The sequence below is a fragment of the Ochotona princeps genome, chromosome 1, assembly GCF_030435755.1.
Source record: "Ochotona princeps isolate mOchPri1 chromosome 1, mOchPri1.hap1, whole genome shotgun sequence".
NCBI lineage: Eukaryota > Metazoa > Chordata > Mammalia > Lagomorpha > Ochotonidae > Ochotona > Ochotona princeps.
The window spans coordinates 51,098,573-51,118,586 of record NC_080832.1 but is presented as its reverse complement, the minus strand read 5'-3'; the positions used below and the strand labels follow the sequence as shown (position 1 = coordinate 51,118,586).

At 44.8% G+C, this 20,014-nt stretch overlaps 2 protein-coding genes across 2 annotated transcripts in view; both read left to right on the top strand.

Annotated features, from left to right (window-relative positions):
• The window catches only part of LOC101520560 (sodium-dependent glucose transporter 1C-like), a 32,851-nt gene extending 26,533 nt beyond the window's left edge, over nucleotides 1–6,318 (top strand). Inside the window, 4 exon segments of the mRNA XM_058669298.1 lie at nucleotides 970–1,138; nucleotides 2,782–2,898; nucleotides 5,085–6,072; nucleotides 6,074–6,318. Of these exon segments, the coding sequence (XP_058525281.1) occupies nucleotides 970–1,138; nucleotides 2,782–2,898; nucleotides 5,085–6,072; nucleotides 6,074–6,296 (1,497 nt within the window). The 3' untranslated portion in view covers nucleotides 6,297–6,318.
• LOC101520317 (sodium-dependent glucose transporter 1C) overlaps nucleotides 1–20,014 on the top strand; it is a 58,630-nt gene that overhangs the window by 18,880 nt on the left and 19,736 nt on the right. The gene's annotated exons all lie outside the window — the stretch shown is intronic.

The following is a 20,014-nucleotide window of genomic DNA, read 5'->3' as shown; positions in this document are numbered from 1 at the left end:
TATTGTGTGTACATGTGGTATTTTTCAAAAGCTACAAAGGTATTTTTCAAAATTTACTGACTTTTATGTGAAAGGCAGTGAATCACAGAAAAAGAGACACTGCGTTTGATGATTCACCTATGGTATGCCCATACAGCGGGGCCTGGGTAAGGCTGAATGAAACCAAGACACAGCAATGCAGCTGGGACTCCTAAGGAAGTAGCAGCAACTCTACTCTCAGCGTCACTGCTGTCCTGAGCGTGCGTTTGCAGGAAGAGGGAATGAACAGAACTGGCCGTCGAACTTAGGAATTCCAGTAGGGGGTGGGAGTGTGCCAAGATTGTTCCAAGTCTGATCGAATGTCTCATAAAGCTGTTTCAAGAAGAGTTTCATTGTTACATTTTGTTGACAGCTGATACAGAATAATTTTTAAAGAATTGTACAAAAAAGAACAAAATTTCACACCAAAAAGCCTAGAAGAATTAAAGAACTTTTTTTTTAAAAAAAATTGAGAGTCATAAAAGTAGCAAAACAGGGATCAGGGCAGTGGCTCAATTGACTAATCCTCTGCCTGCAAGCACTGGCATACCTTATGGGCAGAGGTTTGTGTCTTGATTGCTCCACTTCTGAGCCTACTTATGGCTTGGGAAAGTAGTGGAGGATGGTCTAAACCCAGGGCTCCTGGCTTTGGATTAGCACAGCTCTGGCCATTGTGACCATTTGGAGAACAAACCAGCGGATCAAAGATCTCTCTGTCTCTCCTTCTTTCTGTAAATTTGTCTTTCCAATAAAAATCTAAAAAATTTTAAGTAGCGAATTAACAGAAGTAGGTATCTCAAGTAATACTTTAATTACTATGAATTTTCCCTGATGGGAATTAAAGTAACTTCGTATATTATGCGGTATTTCTACCCCTGTTATAGAATGACTAAAGCAATCCCATAGACACCATTATTTGCATGTAAATGCTTTTGTTGTTACAAATTTTAGGGACTGAATATTGCTATCCTGGGACCTACCTTTCAAGATCTGGCAAGCAATGTGAACCGAAATATCAACAGTCTTTCCCAAATTTTTGTGGGACGTGCCTTTGGATATCTGAGTGGTTCTGTCCTTGGTGGAATACTCTTTGATCATATAAATCATTTTTTACTTTTGGGTAAGTACATGCTAATTTTCCCTTCTTTGTGATTTTCGGTAAATTCACAGTTTGTCTTTAAAGATGACAATGGCAGCTGGAATGGGTGGTGCTTAGGTGGCCTTGGTGGCAGTTGGGTTTCCTGGCCTGCAGTCCCCTGGGCAGTTACAGTTATAGGCACAGGCAGGTTGTGTTAAATCCTTGGCTGCATAACCCAGGCACTGTCCTCACATAGCTCTGCTTCTCAGAGACGGTGTGGGGCTCTGTGAAGCTGCCCAGCGCTGACCCCTGATGGGGCAGGGATGGAGACACTAAGAGAGGTGACATGTTTGCCCTTGTTGTCATGTGTTGGTGACTGCCCCAGACTGTCTGACCTCATCCTGCAGCAGTGACATGGCAAAGCCGTGAACACACCACTGAATAAACAACCATGTTTTTTTAAAAAAATGATACATTTATTTTACTTTTGGTGATGTTTGCATAGTTGTATACCCATGTGGACCACAGATTAGGGTGGGGAGGGTCAAGGAATGTGGAAAAGTGGATGAGACAACTGTTTCCAGTCTCCCTTTTTCTTCTTGTATCTTGGGAAAGTGGGGAGAGAAGGGCAGAGGGCTGCTCCCAGCAGCCCAATCCCAATCAGTGCCTGGGAATGAAGAATGCTACCCAGTGTCATTCCAGGGTCCCCAGTGTGGAGCGCGTTCCAAGGGTACTGCTCGAGTGATTTTTATTGTTCTGAGATGCTACCGATTTTGTTGCTCCAATGTGGAGGAAATCAATGTGGAGTTCATTGGCTGATACAGTCCACCTTAGTATCTCTACTTGCCCAGATACTTGTTGTCAAAGCTTGGCTAGGAGAGTTGTCCAACCTGTCATGCCCTCCGTGGTACGAAATGCCCTCTGCAGGTCTCCTGTGTGCATGTGGGCATGCTAAACAGCCATGTTTAATGAGAAGATGGTTTAATGTGCTAGAATTCATTTGGAAGCAAAGAGAATAGTTTACTGTTAGTGAATAAATTAAAATGATTTTTTTTCCCCAAAGTGAGTTAAAAGAATGATATTTTTTATTTACCTCTTTAGCCCCCTATGTAATGTATCTACTAAAATCTACTAATTATATTTGCATTTTTAATGTTTTACTGGTATCTCTAAAAAATCTTTTTGTGTTCTTCCATATGAAACATTGAATAAATAAGAGTTTGTTTTTTGTTTTGTGATAAAATTTGCCTCATATAATTTATAGTTCAATTATTACCAGCACTAGAGCCAGGTTTGCATTTGTGGAAGCTTTGGTGCCACCAACCATGACGACAGGAATGTTGCTTCCAGAGGCTGACTTTTTTTTCCTTTTTTAAAAAATTTATTCATTAATTATTACATTGTATTATGTGACACAGTTTCATAGGTACTAGGATTCTCCCCACCCTTCTCCAAACCCTCCGCCCCATGGTGGATTCCTCCACCTTGTTGCATAACCACAGTTCAAGTTCATTTGAGATTCCCTCATTGCAAGCATATACCAAACATAGAGTCCAGCATCTTATTGTCCAGTCAAGTTCAATGGTTTCTTAGGAAGACCCTCTCTGGTTTGAAGGCAGAGCCCGCAGAGTATCATCCTGATCAATTAAAAGCTCAGAGACTGACTTTTTGACCTGTCTTCTCAGGGGTGTCCATGTTGGCTACCACCGTTGGGCTGTACCTCGTTCCTTTCTGCAGGAGAGCTGTGTTGCTGATCGTCGTGATGTCCATCTTTGGTGTTACTTTTGGGATTTTGGATACAGGTCAGTAAGCCCCTGGTGTCATATCTGGGAGCAGGAACTTTGTACTATACCAAAGCTGTCACTTGCAGTGCCTCCCAGCATCACACAGGTCTCCTGAGGTGGGATCAACCAGTCAGAAGCACCCTTCTGACAATTGTTTTTGCTAATCAGGGACCCTAGGTTTGAGCAACCAACTGCAAAATGAATTTAAAGAATTTTGCCCTAGGAAAGATTTGTTTATAACATGAAAGCAGGGCGGGAACTGCTGTGTGTTGGTGGAGAGAGGGGTGGTTGACTACACCACACATGAACAGGCTTTGCTTCAGGAGAAAACTTAACCATTGCGAAGTAGAAGGGATTGATGATTTATTAGGTTAACTATGTTTGGAATTGTTATTTTGGCAAGAACATATACAAACAGCCGTCCGTTATGAAATGCCTTGTGCCATTGCAACTGAGGGAAATCCTCACTGTGCTGTACTCTCCTTCTCTTCTTCTCTCCATGTGATCATCAGGAAAATGTATTACATAAAATGCATGACGGTAGTTTGCCCTTAAAAAATCCAGCTTCCTATCGGCCCTTTCTTGCTTTAATTTTACTTCTTAGATCAAGAAAATATTTCGTACTTCAAGCTAAGCTTGCTTGTAAAAATGCAGGGGACAGTTATGTGTGCGTTTGGCATGATCTGTTAAGGAAAAGGATGCTTCAACTCTGGTGCTTTTGGCCCTTCACCTTGTTCAGAGTTGAGTACTTGGTAAATACTGCCTTGTTTCCTGTACAGGGCCAATCAGAATGCTGGAGCCTTCTAAACACATGTTTTGCATCTACATTATATGTAAATACAAAAATATTCCTTAAGTGATTACTAATTCCAAGTACTAAGAAAGTACATAGAAGCTTTGATAATTGGGTCATGACCTGCTACAAAATCTTTGCCTGTTAAGTATATGTATATGTGTGTATATGCCAGTCAGTGTATATGTACGCATGTGTTTGTCTGGAAGTTGGGATGCCTGATTCCCACTGCAGAGAGCTGCACTTGATCTCAGCTCTGGTTCCTGCTTGCACCTTGTGTTGATCAAGAGCCTGGCAGAAATGATGGTTTGGGTAATTGTGTTCCTGCAAACTGCATGAGAGCTATGGACTGAGTTTTCTGGTTTCCCCCTAAGCTTTATGTTTTTTTTTAATTTAAAATATTTATTGATTGCTATTTGGAAGGCAGGGCTATAGAGAGGGGAATCACAGAGAGAAAGATCTTCTATTTGCTGGTTCAATCTCTCATAGCTGGAGCTGGGCTGATCCAAAGCCAAGAACTTCTTCAGGGTCTCCAGGGTGTCTGCAAAGTGCCAAGGACTTAGGCCACCCTCTTCTACCTTCCCAGACCATAAGCAAGGGGCGGGATCAGAAGTGGAGCAGCTAGAACTAAAACCGGTGCCCATATGGGAAGCTGGAGCCAAGAAAAGAGGCTTAGCCTGTGGTGCCATGATGCCAGCCTTCCCCCTGAGCTTTATGGCTATTGCAAGCATTAGTGTGAGCGCTAGCAGATGGAACCTATCTATTTTTATTGTTTTATTTTCAAATAAATCATTCAAATAAATGTATATATTTAAAATACAAGTATGTGTTCTTCTCCCAATCTCTGGATAGAACTGTATCATGAGCTGCAATAATGGTTTACTATTCTGTAGATTTGACCTGGGAGCATGTAGTACTATGATGCTGAATTCTTTGGTGATGGTGAGTTACAGTTCCTTGACCACAGAATTCACTTTGGGGGGTCAGTGTTGACATACGATACCAGCATTCCGTAAAGTACGGGTTATAGTCATAGCTGCCTCAATGCATACAGCATCCTGCTGGGAAAGCAGCTGATGGCAGCCCAAGTACAGGTCCTCTGCCATCTTGTGAGAAATATAGATGAAGCTCCTGACTTTTGGTTTCAGCCTGGTACAATCCTTGTTGCAGCTATTAGAGAGGTGAACAAGTGGATGGAAGATCTGTCTCTTCTCCCCCTAGCAAGCCCGTCAAAAAGAGAAAGAAAAGGAAGAAAGGAAGCAAAATAACTGACTTTGTTGCCGCGTTTGACAGCACAGAATATTCTAGTGCTTGTGACATGAAAAGTAGACCCAATCCTTTTCTGCAAATTGAACTTCTTGTCCCTAAGTTACTGTTTAACTTAATTGTTTTCCCCATCTTTCATTGATAGGTTGCAATGTGCTTATCTTGGCTCTGTGGGGCGACAAAGGAGCCCCACATATGCAGGCCTTACACTTCAGTTTTGCCCTGGGTGCCTTTCTGGCTCCCCTGCTAGCTAAGTTGGCCCTGGGTCCGACAGCACCTGCTGGAAACTACACGGAGCCTGACCCTCATCTCCCCACCCTCAACCAGTCATCTGAAGTGGACTCAGGCCCTCTCCTTGGAGTCCCTGAAAACTTGAATTTACTGTGGGCTTATGCTGTCATCGGGGCTTACATTTTTGTAGTTTCTTTCTTTCTGTTTGCTCTGTTTTTCAAGAAAAGTTCCAGATGGGAAAAAGCAAAAATGTCTGCTAGGACATCTAAAAAAGCAAAATACCACCACAGCCTCCTTTGCCTCCTTTTTGTGTTCTTCTTTTTTTACGTTGGCGCCGAGGTCACGTACGGCTCTTATTTGTTCTCATTTGCAACCACCCACGTGGGCATGGAAGAGAGTGAAGCAGCCGGCTTGAACTCCATCTTCTGGGGCACCTTTGCGGCCTGCAGGGGCCTGGCCATCTTCTTTGCGGCGTGTTTGCGGCCGGGGACCATGATTGTGCTGAGCAACGTTGGCAGCCTGGCCTCGTCTTTGTTCCTCGTGCTTTTTGACAAGAGCCCGATTAGCCTCTGGATAGCGACCTCAGTGTATGGGGCATCGATGGCAACCACATTTCCCAGCGGTGTTTCCTGGATTGAGCAGTACACGACCATCAATGGGAAATCGGCAGCATTCTTTGTAGTTGGTGGTACGTTGGGAGAAATGGCTATTCCTGCAATAATTGGATTTCTTCAAGGACAATATCCTGATTTGCCTATTATTCTATATATGTGTTTTGGGTCAGCAATATTCACTGCTATTTTATTTCCTGTGATGTACAAATTAGCCACCTGGCCTCTTGCTCGCCAGCGCAGGGAACACAGAAAGAGCGAGGACCATCAAGTTTACTCTTTACTTGTGGCTGGAATATGACGAAACGAATGAAGGTGAAGACACAGAAACATGGAATGAGATGGATATTGAAGTGGTAATAGAGGCATCTAGGAATTCTGTAATGGAGCCAGCGTTGGAGGTCTCCAGCCAATTTCTTGCAGACTCATGGTTGCCGGAGGCCTCTCCACTTAAGACTGGCAGTTCATCTGTGGAGCACCTTGCTGGAAACCAGAGTGGAAGGGCCCGCCCCTGAGAGCAGGTGGATCCTGTGCTGACATCCTGGCACTCACCACTGGAAGGGCCTGGCAGGGACGAGCCTGCACAGGTGGGCAGCCTGCTGCTGGCATGCTCATTTCCAGGGTCCCTCCTAACAGCTGATGCCACCAAGTGTTGGAATGTTGGCTGCTCCCAGATTCCTTTCTAAGCAGCCCAGTGGTCTCACATGGCAGCATCTTGTTAGGAAGCTGGTGTTGGGCATGGGGCTGGCTAGGTAGTATTTTAATGTCTTTCTTCCTCAGAACATGCAAAGAAGGCATTTATTTTTGAGAATATGGGTGCTGTTCTAATAGGACAAAGTCTTATAGAGGTTGAGTTGATTTGCTGAACAAATGAGCAGGCACCACAGCAGTGCCAGGGAACAGGAAATGGGCAGCTTTGGTGAATGAATGACTTTGCCTTGCCTTGCCTGGGGTGACTAGAAGAATGCTAATGATCATGTTTGAGCATCTATGAAGAGAACCCAGCCCAGGGCCTGAGACCTGGCTGCAAGGCCTGACTTTGTCTTTGTGCTTGTAATTATTCCCTTGCTGTGTGATTTCTAGAAATGAAAAGGCGGTGATTTGCAAGTGGAGAATCGATGCATTTTACTCTTTGTGTAAGGTGTCTCTTAATAATTAAGATGAGGCTACTGCAGCCCTTTGTGGAAATGGAATTAAATGAGCAGGTTTATTATGGTACAAAGATAATTGAAACTCATACATTGGTTTTCTTGATAGTCACTCCAAGTGATCTCTGTGAAAATCCCCTTGTGAGTTCCAGCCCATTCTTGAGAAATAAAACAAAAGTTATCTGTTAGGAATATATTAGTATAAATCTTAATCATTGTAGTCTATTTACTTTTTAACATGTTATTGAAGTCATATTCTGAATGTTGTTTTTCAAAGACTTATTTTATTTTAATTTTTATTGAAAAGTCATATTCCAGAGTGTAGGAGAAACAGAAAGGAATATCTTTGTCCATTGATTCACTCCCTAAGTGGCCACAATGGCCAGAGCAGAGCCAATCTGAAGCCAACAGCCAGGAATAAGGAGCCTGCGCCGGGTCTGCTATGTGGGAGCAGTGTCCCAAGGCTTTGGGCCGTCCTTGAATGCTTTTCCAGGCCACAATCAGGGAGCTGGGAAGCAGGGCTTCCAGAATTAGAACAGACGCCTGTATGGGATCCCAGCACTTGCAAGGTGAGGGCTTTAGCCACCAGGTTACCACGCTGGGCCCAGAATGTAGTTTTGTTTGTTTGTTTGCTTGTTTTGTAAGAAGTGCAGGTATCTGTCATTCCTTTTATTTATTGTACATTGTATCACTTTTCAAAATTAATTACATTGCATTATGTGACACAGTCCCATATGCACTGGGATTACCCCCACCCCTCTCCAAACCCTCCCCCCCCACACCGTGGTGGATTCCTCCACCTTGCTGCATTACCACAGTTCAAAATCAGTTGAGATTCTTTCATTGCACGCATATACCAAGCAGAGAGTCCAGCATCTCATTGCCCAGGCAAATTTAACGGCTTGTTGGGGAGACCATTTCTGGTCTGAAGGTCGAGCCGGTCGAGCCAGCTGAGCACCATCCCTGTCAATTAAAAGCCCCGACATAACATTAGCAACAATTTACAACGTCATGGAATTAATTGACATAGTATTGAGCAACCAGCATGTTAAAAAAAATGCAAGTTCTTTACCACATACTGTGACTCCTTCGCCGACACTTCAACTTTGGTTTATACATGACCTGGTTCTTTACACCTAAAATGGCCATAGGCTACCACTCAGCTGTTTCATGTCTATTTTCATTATAGTATTACATTTTACATATACTGTTTTTCATATTGACATCATGTCATCTTAAATTAAGGCAAACATATGGTATCTAACCTTTTGCGACTGGCTCATTTCCCTTAGCATTATGGTTTCCAGTTGAGCCCATTTGGCCACAAAGAACTGCATTTTGTTTTTTTTTTTAATAGCTGAATAGTATTCCATGGAGTAGATGAACCATAGCTTTCTTATCCAATCCTCTGTTGATGGGCATTTTGGTTGCTTCCATGTTTTTGCAATTACTGATTGTGCTGCTATGAACATAGGAGTGCATGTTGGTTTCTCATGAAACAAGTGTTCTGGATATATTCCTAGGAGTGCTATTGCTGGATCATATGGTATGTTGACTTTGAGTTGTTTGAATGTTCTCCATACTGTTTTCCATAGAGGCTATACCAGCCTGCAGCCCCACCAGCAGTGGAGTAGGGTTCCCTTTTCCCCGCAACCTCGCCAGCAAGTGTTGTTGGTGTTTTTTTGTGTGGGGGCCAATCTTATTGGAATTAGGTGGTATCTCATTGTTGTCTTAATTTGGATTTCCCTTATTGCCAGGGAAATTGAGCACTTTTTCTTGTGTTTGTTCGCCATTTGGGTTTGTTCCTTTGTGAAATGTCTGCCCATTTCCCATGCCCATCTCTTGAGTGGTTTGTTCATTTTGATATTTTGGCTGTTTTGTAGTTCTTTGTATATTCTGGAGATTAGCCCTCTCTCACCTATGTAGTGTGCAAAGATCTTCTCCCATTCTGTGGTTTGCTTTTTTGCTTTGTTGATTGTTTCTGTTCCTGTACAGAAGCTTCTTAGTTTGATGAAGGCCCATTTGTTTATTTTGGTCTTGATTGCTAGTGCTTTTGGAGTCCTTTTTAGGAAGTCAGGGCCTACACCTAAATCTTGCAGGGTGTTTCCAACATTTTCTTCCAGAATTTTGAAGGTTTCTGGGTGTAGGTTTAGATCTGTTATCCATTTAGATCTGATCTTAGTGTATGGTGAGAGATGTGGATCTATTTTTTTGTTTCTGCAGGCCATTAGCCAGTTGTCCCAACAGCATTTATTGAACAGACCTTCCCATTTGCCTGGGTTGTCTTTTGTCTTTTTATCAAAGATTATTTGGTTGTATATGTGTGGGTTCCCTTCTGTTGTTTCTGTTCTGCTCCATTGATCTTCCTCTCTATCTTTGTGCCAGTACCAGGCTGTTTTGATAACCACCACCCTATAGTATGTCCAGATTCCGGAACTGTGATTCCTCCTGTCAACTTCCTATTCTTTAGGATGGTTCTAGCTACTCGTGGTTTTTTGTGTTTCCAGATGAACCTTTGTATCATTGTTTCCAGTTCCATGAAGAATGTTTTTGGCAATTTGATTGGGATTGCATTGAATGTATATATTGCTTTTGGCATTATAGACATTTTAATGATATTGATTTTGCCTATTCAAGAACATGGGATGTTGCTCCATCTTTTGAGGTCTTGTTCAATTTCTTTTTTAAGTATTTCGTAGTTTTCTTCAAAAACGTCTTCTGTATTTTTGGTTAGATTTATTCCTAGATACTTCATACTTTTCTCTGTTATTTTGAATGGTATCTTATTGGTTCGATCTTTTTCCATCTTGGGGCTGTTTGCATACACTATGACTGTTGATTTTAGTTCATTTATTTTGTACCCTGACACTCTACCAAACTCTCATATAAGTTCTAGCAGTCTCTGTATTGAGTCTCTTGGTTCTTCTATGTAGAGGATAGTATCATCTGCGTATAGTGAAAGCTTGACTTCTTCATTTCCGATTTCAATTCCTTTGATTTCTTTGTCTTGTCTTATGGCCTCAGCGAGTACCTCTAGGACTATGTTGAATAGCAGTTGAGATAGCGGACATCCTTGTCTTGTTCCAGATCTCAGTGGGAAGGGTTCCATTTTTTCTCCATTCAGTATGATGTTGGCGTTGGGTTTTTCATATATTGCTTTGATTATGTTGTGGATTGGTCCTTCTATGCCTACTTTGGTTAGGGTTTTTAGCATGAAGTGGTGTTGGATTTTGTCAAAAGCTTTTTCTGCATCTATTGATACTATTATATGATTCTTGTTTTTCAGTTTTTGGATGTGGTGTATCACATTTATGGATTTCCAAATGTTGAACCATCCATGCATTCCAGGGATGAATCCTACTTGATCCGGATGAATGATCTCTCTGATGTTTTTTTGAATTCTATTGGCTAGGACTTTGTTGAGAAACTTAGCATCAATGTTCATCAGAGAGATGGGTCTGTAGTTTTCCTTCTCTGTTGGTCCTCTATCCAGTTTTCGGATTAAGGTAATGTTGGCTTCATAGAATGAGTTTGGAAGGGTTGCTTCCTTTTCTATTGTTTTGAAGAGTTTGTGGAGGATTGGGGTTAGTTCTGTTCGGAATGTTTTGTAGAATTCTGTAGTGAAGCTGTCTGGACCTTGGCTTTTCTTTGTTGGTAGATCTTTAATCACTGATTCAATCTCTGCTTCAGTTATGGGTTTGTTCAGGTCTTTTGTTGCCTCTGGGCTAAGTTTTGGCAGATGGTGGAAGTCTAAGAACTTTTCCATTTCTTGGTGGTCTTCTGATTTGTTGGAGTACAGTTCTTTGTAGTAATTTCTAACTATTTTCTTAATGGTTGCAGTGTCTGTTGTTATGTTGCCTTTGTCATCTTTGATGCTGTTATTTCTTGCTTTCTCTTGTTTTTTCTTTGTCAGTCGGGCCAGTGGGGTGTCAATTTTGTTTATCTTCTCAAAAAACCAGCTTTTTGATTCGTTGATTTTGTGTATTTTTTTTTTTTTATTTCTCTTTGGTTTGTCTCCTCCCTTGTTTTGATGATTTCTTGTTTCCTATTGTGTGGAGGGCCCTTCTGCTGCTGCTTTTCCAATTCCTGGAGGTGTGTGCTTAATTCCTGTATTTGGCGCCTTTCTTGGGCCTTGACATGAGTTCCAATTGTGATGAATTTACCCCATAGCACTGCTTTGGCAGTGTCCCACAAGTTTTGGAATGTTGTATCAGAGTTTTAATTGGTTTCCATAAATTTTTTGATCTCATCTTTAATTTCTTCTCTGATCCATTGTTCGTTTAATAGCATATTGTTCAACCTCCAAGAGTTTCTATATTTCCTGGGGCATTTTGAATTGTTGATTCCCAGTTTTATTCCATGGTGGTCTGAGAGGCTACATGGTATGATTCCAATCTTTTTAAAGTTATTTAAATTTGCTTTTTGTCCTATCATGTGGTTGATCCTGGAGAAGGTGCCATGCACTACTGGAAAAAATGTATAATCTGTGGGCTTAGGATAGAAAGTTCTATAAATGTCTACCAAGTCCAGTGTTCTATTGTTTGTGTGAGCTCTGTTGTTTCTTTCTTGAGCTTTTGTTTCATTGATCTGTCTATTGGTGTTAGTGAGGTGTTCAGATCTCCCACTATTATCGTATGTTCATCTATATCTCCCTTTAAGTCTATGAGTAGTTGTTTCATGTACCTAGGTACATTTGAATTTGGTGCATAGATGTTTAAGATGGTAATTACTTCCTGATGGATCATTCCTTTCACCAAAATAAAATGTCCTTCCCTGTCCCTTTTGATGTTTGTCACATTGACGTCTATATCACCTGAAATTAGGACAGCTACCCCAGCCTTTTTTTCTTGTCCATTGGCATGAAATATCTTTTTCCATCCCTTCACTTTCCGTTTCTTAGCATCTTTTCCGGTTAGATGTGTCTCTTGTAGGCAACAGATAATTGGGTCCTGTTTATGATCCATTCCGTTAATCTTTGTCGTTTGATTGGCAAGTTTAGGCCATTTGTGTTAAGAATTAATATTGAGAGGTTGCAGTTTTGCCCAGACATGCGTGTGTGTTTTTGTGGTTGTTGGTATCTGTTTAACTTCCCCTCCTTGTGTGTACTTTAGTGGGGAGACCTTCCTGTTTGCCATCTTTGCTTATGGTTTGCCTCCTTTTTTTCTGAATTTAGCGCATTTCTAAGGAAATTTTTTTTTAGATTTATTTTTTTATTTTTTATTACAAAGTTAGATATACTGAGAGGAGGAGAGATAGAGAGGAAGTGGAGCTGCCGGGATTAGAACCAGCGGCCATATGGGATCAAGGCGAGGACCTTAGCCACTAGGCCACGCTGCCGAGCCCTCTAAGGAGATTTTGTAAGCTGGTTTTGTGCTGGCATATTCTTCTAGTTTCTCTTTGCTATGGAAGTATCTGATTTCATTCTCAAATACAAATGAGTTCTTTGCTGGGTACATTATACTTGGTTGACAGTTGTTCTGTTTCAGGATTTGGAAGATCTTTGTCCATTTTCTCCTTGCTTGTAGGGTCTCTTCAGGAAAATCAGCAGTGATTCTCATTGGTTTTCCCCTATATGTGATCTTTTCTCTGCTTTGTACCTGTCTCAGGATTCTTTCTTTGTCTTCATTGGATTGGAACTTGAGCACCATATGTCTGGGTGATGGTCTCTTTGGGTCATATCTGTTGGGAGTTCTCTGTCCGTCCTGAATTTGGGCTGGGCTCATGTTCCAAGTGTTTTGGAAGTCATCCTGTATTGTTTCATCGAGCACCTTTTGCATTCCTGACTCTCTTTCTGCTCCTATAATCCTTATATTCGATTTTCTGAGGTTGTCTTTCATTTCCTGTATGATCTTGTTGGTTTTATTCAGACTTGTCTCCAGCTGTTTGATGAGCTGGGTACCTTCAATCTGCTTGTCTTCAGTCTCAGAGATCCTCCCTTCTGCTGTATTCTGTTGGTTAGACTCTCTACTTTGTGCTCTAAGTCAAGGATTTTGCTTTTGATTTGTTGTATTTCTGTGACTATGTGATTCTTGAATTCCTTGAAGTCTTCCCAGTTCTCATTGTCTCTGATGAATTTTATCATTATTTTTTTAAAATTCCTTATCTGGTAGAACTTCCATGTCCTCATCTCGCATCTCCGAAATAGATATTGGCTTTTGGTCTTTGTTTGGTGGGGTGCTGGCTCTCTCATCTGGATCATTACTTTTTTTGATATTTCTTCCCATTGCATTATTGTTTCTTGTTGATTTTGGGGGGTTTATTCTCTGATTTGTTTTTTCTCAGTTTCTGGTCTCAGTGCAGTAGTCTGGAGTAGGTGTGAGTCTGCTACTGCTTTTTGATTTGTGTATGGAAGAGAATTTCTCTGAGTTCTATTGGGAGGTAGGGTAGCTTTGTTAGCCCTTGTATGTATATAACCCTCTGTAGCTGGGTTTCTCTAAGATCTGGAGGCTGTGGCGTTGTCTGTGTGCGTCTTCAGGGGTAGGGTGTAGTAGCAGCACTTTGTAGCTTCAGGGCTCCGTGACTCTGGTCTGGACAGATTTGGAGACCCCAGTGCCCGTCAGGCCTGTGAGGGGGTATGCGTCAGGCTGCCAGGCGCTCAAGCTATAGGCATTGGGACCACCGCCTTGGAGCCTGTAGTTGTGGAGCAGCCTGGCCCTGTCCCGATGCAAAAAAAAAAAAAACCGCACAGGCGCCGTGCGCACTGAGGGGCCACCAAGGGCAGTTCCGCAGAGACAGTGAGGTAGCACATGCTCCCAGCGCCACACCGCTGTGTTACTTCAGAGCCCTCAAGGGTGGAGCAGTCCGCCCTGCCCTGACACAAAATGCAGGCGTGGTGCCAGCAGAGGGGCCTCCCAAGGGCAGTTCCACAGAGAAAGAGCAGTAGCACACGCTCCCCGCTCCGCACTGCTGGGGGACCTGTAGGAGTGGTCTGCCCAGCCCCCATACCAATTGGAGTGTCCGGTTCTCACACAGCCTCAGTCTGGGAGAATTCTGCTGGGGAGGGGAGGGGCACCAAGCAGGACCAGGCTCTATGTGGGTCTCTCAGGAAGCGAGATCTGAGGGGCCCCTCACCCTAGCTACCCCTGCCTCTCTGGGACCCTGGGTGTCCTGGCACTGGCGCCAAGAAGCCTCCAAGCCAAATTCCGCTCAAGGCCTGCGCCGCCGCCTAGAGTGTCAAGCACTCCCACAGCTCTGGTTGCTGGAAACTCTACTGGGGGGAGGGGCACTAGCGGGTTCGTACTCTGTGTGGCACTCTCAGGAAGTGTGCCCCTGGTTCACCCTCCACTGGAGCTTCTGTCCCTCCCATGGATCACTGGGGGTATTTGCAAGCTGTCCAGTTCTTTGTTTCCTCTGGGTCGGCTGGGATTCCCGCGGGTGCTCCAGCTGGTGCTCCTCCTGCCTGGGGTGACTCACAAAGTTTCGAGTGGGTTGCTGTGTTCCCTGCCTCTTTTCTCTGGATTCCTTCCAAATTATGTGGTTCTTGTTGGCTGCTTGGTGTCCAGGGAGTTTCGGGCACTCTTCCCTTTGGTCCTCTGGTCTGCTGCACTCCCCTTAGCTACGCCCTGTTCCTCCTTCACTGCAACCTCCCCTATGCCTGTTCTCCTAGGTCAGCCATCTTTGCCGAGTCCAGAATGTAGTTTTAATACTGAGCTTTATTGATATGCATTTCTCCAACTTACCATCTCTGAATTCAAGATATATCTTGGGCCCGGCACCGTGGCCTAGCGGCTAAAGTCCTCGCCTTGAAAGCCCCGGGATCCCATATGGGCGCCGGTTCTAATCCCGGCAGCTCCACTTCCCATCCAGCTCCCTGCTTGTGGCCTGGGAAAGCAGTCGAGGACGGCCCAAGGCTTTGGGACCCTGCACCCGCGTGGGAGACCCGGAAGAGGTTCCTACTCCCGGCATCGGATTGGCGTGTACCGGCCCATTGCGGCGCACTTGGGGAGTGAATCACCAGAGAGAAGATCTTCCTCTCTGTCTCTCCTCCTCTCAGTATATCTGGCTTTCCAATAATAATAATAATAATAATAAAAGATATATCTTACCATCAGTGATTATTTAACATTTTGACAATGTTTATTTCAAAATCCCTTTAGTTGCTCCTGCATGACATATCATATGTTGGTGTTATGCAATCAGTGTCTTTGATTTCTGTGAAATACACTACTTTATTTAATAATGGGGATGACAGTATTTTTAGGGAGTTTCTCCTAAGTCCTTTTCTATGCTCATTTTCTAGTCCATATAGGACTTGGGGACCCTAGTGTGAGTCCAGCCCGTGTTTCAGAGCTGCCCTGTGAGGACTAGGGCTGAGTGCAGTCTTCAGAGGTCCCTGCTTAGCACAGTTTCAGAGGCTGCCTAGAGCCTTGCTCTCAGGAGTGCCCACATGGATGTTGTGCATAATCCCATGGTGAACGCAGTCTTTCCCAGAGATCAGAATACTTGTGTCACTCTGTCCTGAGTTTGATCTACCCATGGAGCTGAAGTGAAGATTTGAAGGGGACTTGACGACCTAGGACTCAGGGATGGGACGGGTACTTCCTGTGAGCGTGACAGCCCTGGGTGTGTAGTATGACTAGTGCCAGGTTCTGTCTTCATCTCTGCACATCTTATGCTGAGTAACACCTAACGTGTCTGTCACGTGCTATTGCTCTCTCTTACGGGCATTCTGTGAATCCGTGCAACTTAGCAGCTTCATGACCATTTCCTGCTCACTCCACTTGAGCAGCAGATATCTGTTGATGAGTACACCATTCGTGGAAATCTAACAGCTTAGAACCAGAGATTTATGTTATCTCTCCATTGGTGTGGGTTGGGAAACTGGCATGACTGTCCTAAGTCTCTGTTCTCAGTGCCCCAGGCCTGGAGTCACTGTTAGACAGGGTCACCTTCTCACTGGAGCTCAGCTCTCCCTTGAGGGCCATGAGCTTTGGCAGAATTCATTTTTTTGTTTTTCAGACTGGGATGAGTGTCAGCTGGGAACTGCACTTTGAGTCTTCCCATATGCTCTGCCCCATAGCCTCTCTCAGGGCCCCTCACACTGGGCCAGTGTCCGTCATACCTGCAGGAGGATCTTTACTCTCCATCCGTATCTGCTAAATGAGTCTTCTACAGCAGAATGGCACAGTGTGGCAGAGGGTGGCATCCTACTGCCTTTGCCACAGTCCTCCATGAGAGGCTTGTCACAGCTTCTGCCAAGACTGAAGATGGAGGTGACAAGAGAAACATGTGCCTATTGGGTGCCACCTCTGTGTGTATACACGAAATACATGAAATTCAGGTTCTCCAAAGAACCTGATGAAAAGCAGCTTCATCAGTCCTGAGAGATGTGACAGGGCCCCCATGCCTTTGTGTTCATGAGGGCACTGATTGCCTGGTCTGTGTAGACCATGCCAGATGACCTTTAAACAGGTTCCTTCTCTGAGCAACACTGGGTGATAGGCTCAGAATAAACCCTTTTTTATTTGTTGACATTCTATGTCCTCTCTCACTGTATTTTTAACCTGTTCAAATTTAGCTTACCCTAAGGGATATAGTTAAACGTCATCTTGAGTTTAGAATTTTTTTTTAAACTATTGAACACTTTCAGTATATTTTTTCAGGTACCTCCCCCGTTTTTTTTCTTTTAAAGAAAAATTTTTTAAAGTGAAATTTATAATGAAATAAAAATGTGTATAAAAAGTTATGCAAGAAAATAATAAAAATAGGGGAAATGTATGGGACAGCTGTAATTCTAAGATTTTAGAAAAGTTCCTATGTATCTTATCTACTTAATTCTTTTTTTTTTCCAATATAGTTGTTATTATATTTCACAATCTTTACATAATTAATTATGGTAAAAAAAAAGTTCAGGGGCTATAGGGAAGTGGGTAAGACTATTATGTCCATATTGTTTCCTTCTTGTATCTGAGGTAAAGGGGACATTGAGGGAGAAGCTCCATCCAGTTTCCCACCCACCCCAAGTCCCAGATGTGGGGCATGCTCTGAGATCCTTGCTCAAGTGGTTTTAATAGTTCACCAGTTATGAATTGCTGCCAGTCTTGCCACTCCAAGCATGATGAGGTCATTGAAGAATCCACTGATTAACATAGTCCATCATAGAGTCTTCATTTGCCCAGTATTTTGCTGCCAGCATATAGCTGAGGTGGTTGATTGACTTGTTCTGTCTTCTGTCTTTTCTTGGTTAGGGTTCTGAGTCCGGCATTTCGATTGGGGAGATCCCCAAAGAAACTTTGAAGTATTCCCAGACCAGATTCTTGTATGTTCTAGCATGCACAGGGTCCGGCACAGTCCATCACCACGATCAGCTGGTGATTGCAATTGCTGGGTTGGTTCTGTTTTCAGCCCTGACTTCCACTGGAACCAATGGGTGTTGCAGTCCAGCCTGGTTCTGCCCAGCACATACTCGGCCCTCACATCAACCAGTGGGAGCTGCAGCCTAGTCAGAGCGACCCACAATAACCCCCACTAGGCCCGCCCCCTTCCCTGGTTTGCCAGTATGTGTGGCAGACTAGTCCAGTCTGTCCCACATCCCATTCGGCTCTTGTACTTGTCAATGGGTATTAAAGTTTAGTTCCACCTAACCAACTCAACTATCCAGCCCTCACGGATGTTGTTGAGTGCCTCTCTGTCTAACCACCCCAGGCCCCCATCCTAGTTTTCCTGCCCTTCCTGCAGCAGTAGTAACCCAAGAGGGAAGAGCCCACTATTTCCCTGCCAGGCCTCTCTCAATCCCGGCTTACGCACTCTTCAGGTGGTTCTGTGGTTTAACTTGACAGAATTAGCCCCCAGTGCCAGCTTCTGCCAGCTGATGCTGTGGCTAAGCCCAAACAACCCTCACCCACTCTAATTTATGCTTGCACCAGTAGGAATAATCAACCCAGCCTGGTTCTTCCCTGATCTGGTCCACATGAGGCACACAGGTGTTGTAGCCCTGCTTAGTCTGGTCTGTCCCCATCCCAGCCCATGCTCTCCAGTAGGAGTAGCTGTCCAGCAAGGGAACCACCCCTTATTCCCCTGCTGGTTCTGCCCTCTCCCTTCCTGGTTCTCACACGTGAGGGTTGGGTGCTGCAGTCACATCCAGTACAGGTAACCTCACCCTGGCCTTCCGTATTGTGTACTGGTTTTTGCCGCGAATAAACCTGGCTCCACTCACACTCTGTTCTGCTGTTTGGATTTGCCAGTGGATGACATGAACTGATTCAGCCTGGTCTGCCCCTGACCCATGCCAAATGTATGCCAGTGGGAAACTTTCCATAGCCTATTCTGGGCTGTTTCCTATCATGCTTCTTGTGCTTACCTGCAGGGACTGTGTCCTGCCAGAGGAGTTGCCCAGGCTCCTCCATCAGAACCCCTCCAAGTGCCAGATTTTGCACATACCAGTGGGTCCATGAGCCAGCCCTACTCAGTTCACCTCCTGTCCTAGCAGGAGCAGTGGCTTTTCCTAGCTGGCCTTCAACCCAATCTGGTTCTTGTTGTTGGATGTTTCAGCCCAGCCATGGCTCGTCCATGCCCACATATGGCTCACATATGTCTCAGTCAGGGTTGGGACCTAGCATAGTCCGTTCCACATCTACCCTGGTTCTCCAGGACACCAGACGGTGTTGGCGTCTGGTCCAGCCTGGTGCATCCAATCCCAGTCCACACTAGTGCCAAGGAAGACTACAACTGTATCCTGACCAGAACGCAGCCCCATTCCAGCTTGTGTGCCCCTTGGTGGGAACCCCAACCCAGTTAGGGTTTCCCCTTAGCTCCCCATTCAGGCCTGTACCCGGCCATAGATCACACGCATGCCAGTGGTTGCTCTGACTCAGCTTGGCACAGTCCCTCACTTGTCCTGGCCTCTGCCTTAGACACTGTTGTTTAGCGTCCTTGACTCACATAGACCAGTAGGTGCAAGAGCCTAGCTAGGCATGACCTGTGCTCCGTTCTGGCTTCTGGTTTCGCTTGTAGGGTAAGGTTTGCTCAGTCCTACCCAGTACATCCCATTCCATTACCAATTTACACATTAGCCAACTGTTGGAGCTACTTTGCCCAGCTTGTCCGACCCCCAGGTCTGGACCACATGTTCACCAGTGGAAGTTATGACTCGCCAGGGGAGTTTCCCAAGTTCCTCCACTTGATCCACTCCCAGACTCAGTTTTCATACATGCCAATGGATTTTAGGCCAGTGCCTGGCGCAGTCTGGCCTTCCATTTCGCCATATATGAGCTGGTGAATGTTGCAGCCCGGCCCACCCCACACCGTATTCAGGATGCAGCTGCCTTGACCAGTCCAGACTGTTGTGGGTTCCTTTACCTGTGATTGATGGCAGGTTCCTTGGTCACACCTAGCTTAGTCTAAAACGACCCAAACTCTTGAGTTTACCAGTGGGGCTAGAATTTCCACAGGGTGTGGCGCACACATCCCCCACAGAATCTACCCCCAGATATGGTTCTTGAGTGCTAGTTAATGTTATGGCCCTGCCAAATGTGACCCGTCTGCTGATCCATCATCATGTCAGGTAAAAGGATATCCAGCTGGACAAGCCCCAAGCCTTGGCTTTTCCATGAACTGGTTTTCACCACTCAGCATTGTTAAGTGATTACAAGTTCTTCAAAGGAAGAGTTACTGCCATTGGGAATCTTTAGGATTGACTCACATCCCAGAAGCACAGTAGGTTCAACCTGGAGCTACCTAAGCAGCGACTCAAACAACCAAACTCCCAGAGCTCCCCAGATGGGCAGCCAGCAGGCAGAGCCTGGCACCAGTTGACGCACTGGCCACCCGGGACCTCTCACCACATGCACATGGTGGCTGGAGTCAGGGATCCGAGCAGGACACCCCATTCTGAAGCCCACCAGCAGCCTGCAGGCTGCTGGAAGTTTAAATCCCCAGGCCCAAGGTCGCGCCCCTCCCCAATCCCATTCACCACCCAATGAGGGTGGTGGGTGGGCCCTGGACCTACCCAGTCACGGAAATTTGCTCCCTCGGTGTACTCATCCTGAAGGGAGCAGCCGTCAAACCCAGGCAGGCCCTGGGATAGCTCACCACGTGCACATGGTGGTTGGAGCCCGGATCCAAGCAGGACGCCCCATTCTGAAGCC